The 11,193-nt window shown below is 45.2% G+C and overlaps 1 protein-coding gene across 6 annotated transcripts in view; it reads right to left on the bottom strand.

Annotated features, from left to right (window-relative positions):
* Positions 1-1,498: 1,498 nt before the first annotated feature.
* Positions 1,499-11,193, bottom strand: part of ATP7A (ATPase copper transporting alpha) — a 32,652-nt gene continuing 22,957 nt past the window's right edge. For 4 of the 6 annotated variants that reach the window (XM_077186240.1, XM_077186242.1, XM_054641327.2 and 1 more), the window contains 8 exons: positions 10,898-11,080; positions 9,761-9,974; positions 8,950-9,096; positions 8,360-8,502; positions 7,857-8,060; positions 7,231-7,348; positions 6,169-6,271; positions 1,499-4,819 (listed from right to left, as the gene is read on the bottom strand). In XM_077186240.1, the coding sequence (XP_077042355.1) occupies positions 4,543-4,819; positions 6,169-6,271; positions 7,231-7,348; positions 7,857-8,060; positions 8,360-8,502; positions 8,950-9,096; positions 9,761-9,974; positions 10,898-11,080 (1,389 nt within the window). In that variant the 3' untranslated portion in view covers positions 1,499-4,542. Of the gene's footprint in view, positions 4,820-6,168; positions 6,272-7,230; positions 7,349-7,836; positions 8,061-8,359; positions 8,503-8,949; positions 9,097-9,760; positions 9,975-10,897; positions 11,081-11,193 lie in introns of those variants that run through there. The other 2 variants (XR_013184335.1, XM_077186241.1) reach the window with 2 other exon arrangements.

Raw genomic sequence — 11,193 nt, 5'->3', positions numbered from 1 at the left:
CTCTTCATGGATGGATGGCTGAGTGTTCCTTTGCTTTCTCCCTGTTCCCACTGCTCTGCAGAGATGTGATCTAAAAATGTTACTGAAGAAAGAAAAAAAAAAATTAAAAAAAAAGAGCATCTTAAAAGATGATGAAAGATGATGTAGCCAGCCTGAACTGAAAGCATCAAATATCCATGCAGGAACTGCACTCTGGGGAAATGGAAAATGGATTCCCTAAGCCTGCAGAGGTGATGTTTGAGGCAGCAGCTGCAGAGGCTCCAGTGTTAACCCTGCCTGTGGCAGGCTGCAGGAGCACAGCACTGCTCTGTCTCTCTAGTGCCAAAGACAGTTTTACATTAACATGAATGCTACCATTATCTCCAGTATAATTTTCTATCAGAGCCCTTAAAGGTGGCATTTGTTGCACTGATTTTTACAATGTAGAGTGAACCTCAGACATGATTTACCCCTTTTTGAACAAACCAGTGCTATGGAATGGGAGAGCTCTGCTCAGCCCTCACATGTGCTCACTGCCCCCAAGAGAGGGGAGGCTCTACCAAACTGAGCTCAAGAAAAACCAAAATCAGGAGCTTGTAACAGAATTGACTCTGGGACAGCTCATGGTTTCACTGAGGAAACATCATTGACTTGTCAGGTTTCAGGAAAGGAGAGACATTTTAAATTCCAGGAGAATCTTAATTTTTAGTTCTATATTAAGGTTCTATATTAAGTTCTATATTAAGATTTCTTGAATCACAATGAAGGGTGTTGGCCAGACAAATGCAGAGATTTTAGTACAACAGCTTAGTCCATAGGATTTGGGGCCTCATGGCTACTTCATGAGGTTTTTATTTCTTTATTTTTAATTCAGTCAGGGCTAAAACAAAAGTTCCATTTAAAACAAGAATGTTCACACACTGCCTTAACTCAAAATAACTCAAGGCCTAAATCAAGTAGTTCCAAATATTTTGGTTACTACTTTTGTGCAACAAACCTGCATTTTCCACACCAGTGCTAAAATTGTGGGTTTCCATACCTGATGGGGCATACTAGGCCTGAGACAGCCTAAGAGGATGAAATTACAGGGTTGGATCTTAAGGAAAAGCAAAATTGAACTGGACTTGCTTAGTAAAACCAGTGACAGAACCAGGGTTAATTGGCACAAACCAAACCAGGGGAAATTTCCTCCCAACACAAGAAACCCCATTTTTACTGTAAGGGTGAGTGGAAACCCCTGCCCAAAGGGGTGGAGATGTTACAAACCTCAGTCCTGGGCTCTGCCTGTGTGAGCTGCAGCAGCCTCTGCTCCTTCCCCATCTGCTAACACAGGGATGCTCCTACACGAGATTATTCCACAATTTCCCAACCTGCACCAGCCCCACTTGCCCCCAGCTCAGTGTTTGCTCAAGGTTGTGTTTAGCAGAGCTGGCACTACACCTAAACCCCAATCCTTGGCCTTTTGCTGAGACAGCTACAAATATTTAAAAGGGATGAAAGAACATGCTTTAAACCAGCCTTTGGATGCTACATTTTTATTACAGAGCTTATAATTGCCATAAGAATGATGGAGGCACAGTCTTAAAAGAATAGGAAACATGAGACAACATGTTCTGAGATGCAAAGAACTGTAACAGCCCTACATTAACATTCCAACCAGCACTCACTTCTCCATTCTTCATCCCCAAAACTGAATAACCAAAGTTCTCCAGTTTCAAACATTTTGTTGGAAGTTCTAAGCAAAAAAATAAGCATAGCTTTGAATAAATAAAAGTGTGTTCTTGCTTCCATTGTGTTCTGGCAACTTCACTTTTTTTTTCTTTTTTTTGTATAAAATTTCAAGTGTTTTAAACTCTTTTAAAAGTAAATTTGGTAAGACTCAAAGAGTAACTTTTAAAGCTTGGAGCATATGTACTTTTTTATTAAATAGAGCACAGGTTTATAAATAGCTAGACACAGAAAACAATAAAATAGACAAAGGAGTAATACAATATTGTTTGTAACTGAGTGTTTCCAAGTGATAGTTTAAATTTCTGAATCCAAACTGTCTCCAACAGAAGCAACCTATTTACACATTAAAACATTTACATTTGGGAAAACACTGAGCTCCCACACATGATTCCACTTGCACTGTACATTCAAACAGAAAGGGATTTTGGTTCTTCAACATAAAGCACCTTTTGTAATATTCTAATCACAAAATAAACATCCTAGAAGTCATTACCTCACCCTTGGGGAGTGCTGGACAGAAAACCTGCTTTCAGAAAATCTGAGTTTATCACAACCACCTTGCCCCCAGTTATTTCCTCTCCCCAGAGCCAGATCCTCTGGCTGTCCCTACAAGCTGCTCTCACATCCCTCCCAGCCAGCAGCTGCTGTTCCTCACTCCCTGAATATCATCCTGCACCTCTTTAAGTGTCCTGGTTTGGAAAAAGAGCCTTATTTTGCTGTACCTGGATCAAACACTGAATTGCACAGAAAATGATAAAGCCTAGAAAAAACACCTGTGTTGGGAAAAGGTTGGAGGTAAAGCTGTAAACATTCAACCTACACAATGAAAGGAAAGTGCTCTAAAAATATATCTGGAAATTGTTTAACAAGTTTTAATGCTGCTTTATTTACTAACCAGCAATTCAGCCCTGATTTATCTCCCTGTTTCCTGCAGTGGGAGGGGATGTTGCATTTCCCAGCCATCCACTCCCCAGCCAGCACTGAAACTCCCATCTGGAGGAGTGGCTGAGGCCACCCACAGCACAGACAGAAATATGGAAACACCTCCCTTGCACCTGCACAGCCCTGCCAGGAACACAGAGGAGGAGGGTGGATTAACAGGACAACTGAAATCTTTGCATGATTGTGAAGCACTAAACCCATCCTCACACATCAAACAGCTTTGGATAACAATCCCAGCTCTGCTGCTGCAAACTGGGAACAAAACCCCATGGAATGGCTGTGCAGTGAGAGATCTCAGCATGTAACACCACCACATATTACATACAAGTGTAATCCAATTTATAAAAATAATCTGTACTCAGGTAGAGATATTAAGAGCCCAAATCCTGCTACAGAAATATTTTTCTTCTTGAGCCAGCAGCACGTGATACTGCTCCCCTCACTGCAATCCAGGTACCCTGATTTCCTCACAACACATCCCCCAGCACAGCCCTTCTGCTCTCACACCAGGATTTTTCTGGGGGTTCTCAGACAAAATGCAAGAGCTGTTTACTCAGGACTTTTTACATACACAATCTATGCCCTGACATCAGGCTTTGAGTTCAAAAGCAGAACATGAAAGAGAATCTCTTTGTCTCCTCCAAACTGAGTATTTCTCCTCTACAAGCACAACTGGTACACATTCACATCATGGACTGCACTTAATAATGAAATTCACCATTCTTGAACCCAGCAATTCCCACCAATGACTGCCTCAGCAGGGATGGGGACAGCATGGTTCAGTGAGTAACAAACAGGTAACAGCTACTGCTGATGAGCATCTCTTTCTCACTGAGGATATTTCTGATATCAATGATTTCATGATCAAGAGCTGCATTTTGATACTGCAGTTCAGCAACAAATGACAACTGTCTGAAATCATGATGCCTGGATCTGCACAGAACAAGCACAGGGGGTTTGGATCAACCAGTGCAGTGATGCTGGGCCATTTCTAGAATACAGACACTTCACAAGCAAAGCCTGAACTGTAAAGACTTTAAAGGCAGTCTGTGACAAACTCCCCTGGTTCATGGAGTAGTGCCAGTAGATCCTGGTGGTGAGCACTGCTCCTTCCTAAAGCTGCACACTTTGGCTAAAACCAGCTCACACTGATATTGCATTCAGGTGTTGCAGGAGTTTTTGGCTTAGGAGAGGTTGGGAATGAGCAAACCTCCCAACCCCAAACCTTCATGAAGGCAGGCAGTCTCAGGGCAGGACGTGCAGAGCTCAGTGTGGGCATGGCCCCAACCCTCCCTGTTTGCTGCCACGCAGGAATCTGGATCCCATGGAGATGATTTGAAGCCTGGAGTGTGAAAAGCTGGAACCAGATGCTGACAACAAGAAGAGGCATTTGAGAGGATCCGAATCTGGCAGAAGGTAGGCTGTGGGAGTGAGAGGGTTCTGAAGTAAGGCACATCTCTCTGCAAACAGAACCTTCAGGATTTTGCAGATGCAAATTCACAATTTTTTCACACAGTACTGAACTCCACTATGCATAAAATAGCCTGGGATAAGGCTGGGAAATCAGTTTCTGCTTCCTTCGTTTCCTTAATTGTATTTTGACAATTTGCCAAAATAAATGCCATACTGCAAGCTCCATGGAATGGGAACACAGCCCTGTTTGTGAGCATCAGCAGCCCTGCACCAGATATTTTTGGTAAGTCTAGATAAAAAACCACAAAAGACTCTGGAAAGTCACTGCCAAAACTACCTCTACACTGAAGAAGAAATGCATCCAGAAGACCTCCACAAGGATCAGGACATGCACAGACCTCAGGAGAGCTGTTTTGGTTGTGTTTTTTGCTTCAGGGTATTTTTGTTTTGTCTCAGCGGGGTGGGAGGAGCGAGTCTTTATAAGGCCGTGTCATCATCTTCCCCCAAGTCCCCCACGAGCAGCGAGTGCTTGTCTGGCTCGCTGAGGACGACGCTGTTCACGGAGCGCCTGTCGGAGAGCAGGGAGTTGATGGAGGCCCTGCTGTAGGTGATGATTCGATCCATCAGGCTCAGCTTGGGCGAGCCCGCCCCGCTCTCCTCCAGCCCCACGTGCACGCTGATCTCCGAGGGGCTCCTGTGCCTCAGCTGCCCGCGGGCACGGAGCTCCAGCTTCTCAGAGCTCGGCTTCTGGTACCTGAGCAAGGAAAAACCAAATCTAGTGTTGCATTGTGACTTCAGGATTTACCTCAGAACCTCTGATCCCTCCCCTGGTAATTCCCTCCCAGCTGTGTCAGCCACCTCTCCTTCCCCTCCCTTGCCCCCTGCCTGTCTGTCAGTCCTAGCATTCTAGAAGGGCATCAGTGATTGGCAGATCCAAAGGATGCCCTCTACCCCTGGGGGGCATTGGGCCATCCAGGTGTCCTTTGTCCCTTTGTCCCTCCCCTCCTGTCCCTGCTTGGTGCCTCCCTGCCCCTTCCCTGCCCCTCTCCCCGGGGTTCAAAGGAGCAGCAGCCACGGGCTCAGGGAGCTCTGTTGGAGCTGGTGCTGCATTCAGAGGCCTGAGGGCCAGAATAAAGCTCTGGATCCAAACCCTCCATCAGAACCGACTCCTTTCCTTCACCATGGCCTGAAAGCTTCTCCTCCAGAGGGAAACCTGAGGCCCTGCATGCCTGGAATTCTCTCCACGTGCCCAGCTGCAGCACACAGCCAGCCAAAGGTGTCTCTGGGGTGAAACACCACAGTGCTGCTGTTTGGTCAAGCAGCAAGGGCCAGACGAGCTCAGGCACATCCTGTCTGGCTCTATTGGTAATACTCCAATAATATATCAATTCCTCTGAAGCTGAAGTACACTGAAATATGAACTGATTATGCACAAGTCAGAGGCATTTAGAATTTGACCAGCAAGATTTCTCACTAACACACAAAGGCATCAAGTGTCACAGTCATTTCTGACAAAATCTCTTTGCCCAGGATTTTCTCCTGGGAAGCTGAGAAGCCTCAGAGAAAAAGGAAAACAAATTATCATTTCATTTGCTTCTCTTGTGTTGTGCTCACATGTGGAATGTGTTTGGAGATTGTTTCATTGGTTTCATGTGAATTGTTTGGACTCATTGGTCAATCAGTGCCCAGCTGTGTCGGGGCTCTGGAAAGAGTCATGAGTTTCCATTATTTTTTTAGCCTTCTCTAAGTATCCTTTCTGTATTCTTTAGTACAGTATAGTATTCTTTAATATAATATAGTATCATAAAATAATAAATTATCCTTCTAAGAACATAGAGTCAGATTCATCATTCCTTCCTGCCATGGGGCACCCCACAAATACAATAATTAAGGAATTTCCCATTCTGAACACTTCTGGTTTGTACATCTCTTTCCATTAGAAATTACATTTCTAAACACTGCTGTCTGCTTAACACAGACTTGTGAACTGCTCTTCAAAAGCCTTCAAAATCTCTCACAGTCCCACATTTATTTTCTGTCTCTCCAAATGAAAGACCTGAGCTTCAAATGCAAGTTACAAACCACAAGACTGTTCCTACTTACATCTTCAAGAGCAAAGAAGAAAGCACCACAGAGACTGAGGAGGCAGCCATGGCTGCAGATCCCATCCAGGGCTGCAGAACCAAACCAATGGGCAGGAAGACACCTAGAAAATTACATCAGCAGTAAGTTCAGAGCAGGAACACTGCATTATTTATATATTCATAGATACAATTTCACACAGACTGCCCAGTTAGAGTTGTTTTTTAATGTGTTAGTAAATGGGATTTTAGTTTAAATGACCAATACAGATTTGTGTTTTATCCCAACTAGAACCCCAGCCTGGAACTCAGAGGTGGCATGTCCTGCCCACCCTGCAATGAATCTGCTGTTCACAGGATCAGGCTCTTTCAATCAACCTTTTATCTTGAAGCTATTCTGATGTGCTGAGCACATCCATAGTGTGGGAGGAGAACAGCTCACTGAGCTCACTGATGCCTTGAGAAGGCTGAGCTGGAACAGAGGCCAGACGGAGTTAAAGAATAATGCAGGAATTTATTCAAAGGCCTCCAAGGATCCACCTTGGGCAACACAAGAACCCAGCCAGGGTCACACCCAAGATGAACCAAAATGGTCACAAAAATCCCTGACTGGTCACGGGGTCTCTCACTTTTATAAGTTCTGATCCATTTGCATATTGGAGTTAATTGCCCAATTATAGCTTTAGGTTATGAAGTCCCATCCTTCATAATGAAAGTCCCTCCTTTTTCTCTCTTCAATTCAATGTTGTTAATGCTTTTTGGGCCTGAAATTTGGATCAAATTTGTCCTTGGTCCCAAGCTAGAAAAAGAATTGTTTTGTCTCCCTACTCTGTGAAGGGAGCTCACCAACACTTAATGTGAAGCTCAGAACTCCACACTAAAACAGCACTGAATCTGAAAAACATAAAAGCTAAAGCCTGAGACATCATCACAGATACTCCACTGCAACGTCCCCAGGCAGAGCAATCTGCCCTTACTGACAGCCAGAAATAAAAACAATGCAAACTCTCCCACCCAACAGTAAATCACTGCAATCTTCCACTCACTGAGCCCAATCCCATCAGTGCAGGCAGCACTCACACACCTGCAGCTATAGGAACTCCAATGAGATTATAAATTAGGGCAAAGACAAAGTTGATCCGGATCCTCTTCACAGTTTTCCTGGACAAATCTATGCTTGCTACCACATCCATCAGGTCATCCTGCAAGGGAAAATGTTCATTGGAGCACTCAGAGAGACAGAGAGCACACAGGTGGTGTCTTCAGCTGTGTTAGAGCTCACTACAGAGCACTGGATGGAGCAGGCTAAGCACAGTGAGCCCTCTGGAGGCTGCTCAGGCCAATCCATCACAATCCAAGTCCTGTCCACAGCCCCTCCCAGGACAGCTCCAAACACTGGCCACAGTCTGCGAGGGAGCAGCTGATGTGTAGGAAGGTGTCTGTAACCCTGGAGGTGCCAGGGTGAGTTACCCAAATGCAATCTATGTTTGCCAAAGGACAGGTCACTTTGTCTTCCTTTGCCACTCTCAAACTTTAATTACCCCAAAATGTGCAGTACCCAGGAAACGTGGAAGGGGGATAATCACTGCACTAAACACAGTGAACACAATCTCTGCTCCAGTTCTCCAGCTGATGGAGACTGTGCACCCCTGCACACCCAACACACCCTGGGCCCTCTGACCCCTCCTACCTTTAACTCTGCTTTCTTACCCTGATGAGAACCACATCAGCTGCCTCGATGGCCACATCGGTGCCTGTGCCAATGGCAATGCCCACGCTGGCCATGGCCAGGGCTGGGGAATCATTGATCCCATCTCCAACCATGGCCACCCTCTTCCCTTCGTCCTGCAGCTGCTTCACTTTGGCCACTTTGTGTGAGGGGAGAACCTCTGCAAACACTTTGGTGATGCCAACCTGAACAGAGAGAGAGAGAGGACACAGCTTTTCCAGCAGCTCTCAAAGCTCCTGCCTGGAATGATGTGGCCAGGAAGAGTGAAACCCATTCCATCACTCATGAACTAAAGAGCAAACCCAGCTGATGATATGAGAACAGCTCTGATTTTACAGTTGATGTTACTACCATTCAAAAACTTCTTGCAATCTTGATTCCAGATTTCTTAAAACTACCATCTTTCACAGCAGAGCAGCCACCAGCAATATGAAGATGCCACACCACCCTTCCTGCTGAAAGCAGCCCCAGGCCACCAGCCCACCTGGGAGGCGATGGACCGGGCTGTTTTGCTGTTGTCACCGGTCATGAGGACAACTTCTAAGCCCATGCTCTTCAAAGTGTACACTGCTAGCTCAGCCTCTGGCTTCACAGTATCTGCAATAGCTATCAAGCCACAGAGCACTCCTGAAAACAGAAAGTGTTTGTAATGAAGACCTTTATCAATTGAGATAAACTAACTTCCCCCAGTAAGTCCAGTTCCAGAACCAGTTCATACTGACAGTGAAAAGTGGGATGATAAGAAGTATTAAGGCAGCAAGATAGAACATGGACTGTCCAACCACAATACCACAATAAAATAAAAATTCCTTTTTTCTCTCCTTCTTCCCCTTTTGCTTTCTTTGAAGTCTCTGCATTGTATTTTTATGCCCAACTGTCCTGTCAGCTAAGAAGTGCAGGAAGAGCCTTTCCCAGAAGAAAGTGCTGTAAAACTGATTAATTATCTCTTTTCATCCTATTACTCTGCTTCAGCTGTAGCTGCTATGACATCACTACTTATTAATCTCTACTTATGGGATGTTTCATGTGGTTTTAGTGGCATCAAAGTGAACAGAGCAGCAGCCCTGAGCTCACCATCCACAGCTGCCAGGACAGCCGTGCGGCCTCTCCGCTCGTGCTCCATCATGGCCTTGTCCACCTCACTTCTCACCACGAGGCCATTCCTGGTCATCCATTCCCTGTTCCCAATGAGAACTGAGTATTTCTGAGAGGTCACAGTAGCTGAAGGAAGAAAACACAGTGTGGATAACCATCATGTGGAAAACCAGGGAGCTTCTCTGCAGCTGACCCCAGCCAGGCTCTCCCAGCGTGCACTGGAACAGCACTGCAGGGAAGCCAAACAGAAACACAGAATTCCTCAGTACTTTCTGCCCTGCCATCTCTTCATGTGACCTTCACAGGAGACACCAACATTTCTTCAGTCCTGGGGAGTCAGCCCATGTCAGAGGGCAAAAACCACAGGTCAAAGGACAGTAAAGAACCAAGACACCTTCTCAGTGCTTCTGATTTCTATGAAGAACCCAATGGAGTTGAAAGACCTAACAGTGAGCTGTTCTTGAGTGAAAACTGACCAGTTATGCAAATACACATAGTTTTGGCTAGCAAATGGTAACTTGGGATGAAGCAAAGTAAAGCCAGAGAGAGCTGACAGACAACTCCTATCTGATTTTCCAGTTCCATATTCAACATGGAACTCGAAACTGTATTTAACTTAAATGTTCTGAATGATGTGTGAGCACGAAATCAACTAATGAGCAACAATTTAATGTGTGCCTTGGTGTCAGCCCAGTTCTGCAAGGTGGAAATAATGACCTCATTCCTAAGGATCCTAAAGACACAGAAACAAAAATTGCCCATTTTATTCTCAAATCCAGAATTAACTTACTTGGCAGTTCAGCATCAATGATCAAAGGAGACTGCACAGATTCGTCTGCATTCTCCTCAATTTTCACAAGTGTCACATTTTTAACATTTTTTTCTTCAACCATCCTGTTTTTCCTGTAGAGCAATGCTTCAATATTGGTGACTTTGCAACTAATGCCACAGCCAGGAACTACCTGAAAATCTGTACATGTCCCAAGGGTTTCTGAGTTCAGCTCCTAGAAAAAGAGGATGGAAACTGCTGAAGTTTTTAAATACATAAAAGCACAATGCAATTATAAAGCCCACAAAATTAAAGTGCAGTTGAACAAAGAGGAGGTGTGAAATAATCATCAAAACATAGGTCTGAATGGTGCCTCTAATATGGTGTGATTTATGTGGCTTCACAATTTTCAGCTTTCCCAATTAAACACAGCTGTCAGAACCAGGACATCCCTCTGGCTGTCCTGGATGGCTCCAGCCCCTGCCAGGGGGCTCAGAGACCTTGGCACAGAGCCCAAGACACACCTGGGACTTTGATTTTCACCCATGGAGCAAATTACCACCTTTATATGAAGAATTACAAGTCAAGGGAGTTTAAGTAGAATAATAGTTAGTTTGTCATGGAGTGAAAAATAGATTTTTGGGGTTTTTAGAATGGGAGCTCAGGATCCCAAGATGGAGGAATTTGGGTGTACCCTGTCCTTCTTTCTTCTTCTTAGCCTCCATGTTCTGGGTGATGCTGGCACTTTTGGATTGGTTTAAGGTAGAAGCTCAGTGTCTGACATAGGTGATGGGTATTGGGAAGTTATGGTAAATAATGTACACAGAGTTTTTAGTATAAAAAGGTAACACTGCCCTGGGGCAGCCAGTGTGCGTCTGTCTGACCTGCTGGACAGACCTCAGCAGGCCAGAGAAAGAATTTTAGAGATAAGAAACAATAAACAACCTTGAGAATGAGAACAGAAGAATCCTGATTCCATCTTTGACTGCCAGGCTGGGAAAAGAGACTTTCTAACCCACCTTGGGGTCACTGTGAGCAGCAGAGATTGAGACACAGCAACTACTTAAGCTGCATGAAAGCCTTGTGGCTTTGAGGAAACCCTGCCAGAGAGGCCCTTGCCCAGGGAGAGCAGGCTGTGTGTGGGAGCCCCTCCAGTACCTTCTTGCAGTACTTGGTGATGGCAGCTCCCAGGGGGTGCTCGCTGCTGCTCTCCGCTGTCCCCACGATTGCCAGCATTTTGTGACGAGGGAGGAGGGTCCCCTCCACCAGGAACTTCACCTGCATCACCTCTGGAGTGCCGTGGGTGATGGTCCCTGTTTTGTCAAACACAACCACCTTCACCTGCAGGGAAGCAGGAAGATTTCACTCAATGAACCGAGCATGGAGGTGCACATTCCTTGGAAAAGCACCCACTTGAACCAAATCCTGAACACAGAGCCACGACCTGACAGGGA

Source organism: Agelaius phoeniceus, chromosome 14, assembly GCF_051311805.1.
Source record: "Agelaius phoeniceus isolate bAgePho1 chromosome 14, bAgePho1.hap1, whole genome shotgun sequence".
In the NCBI taxonomy this organism is placed as follows: domain Eukaryota; kingdom Metazoa; phylum Chordata; class Aves; order Passeriformes; family Icteridae; genus Agelaius; species Agelaius phoeniceus.
Note: the sequence above shows the minus strand (reverse complement) of the source record. Positions and strands in the feature narration are given on the sequence as shown.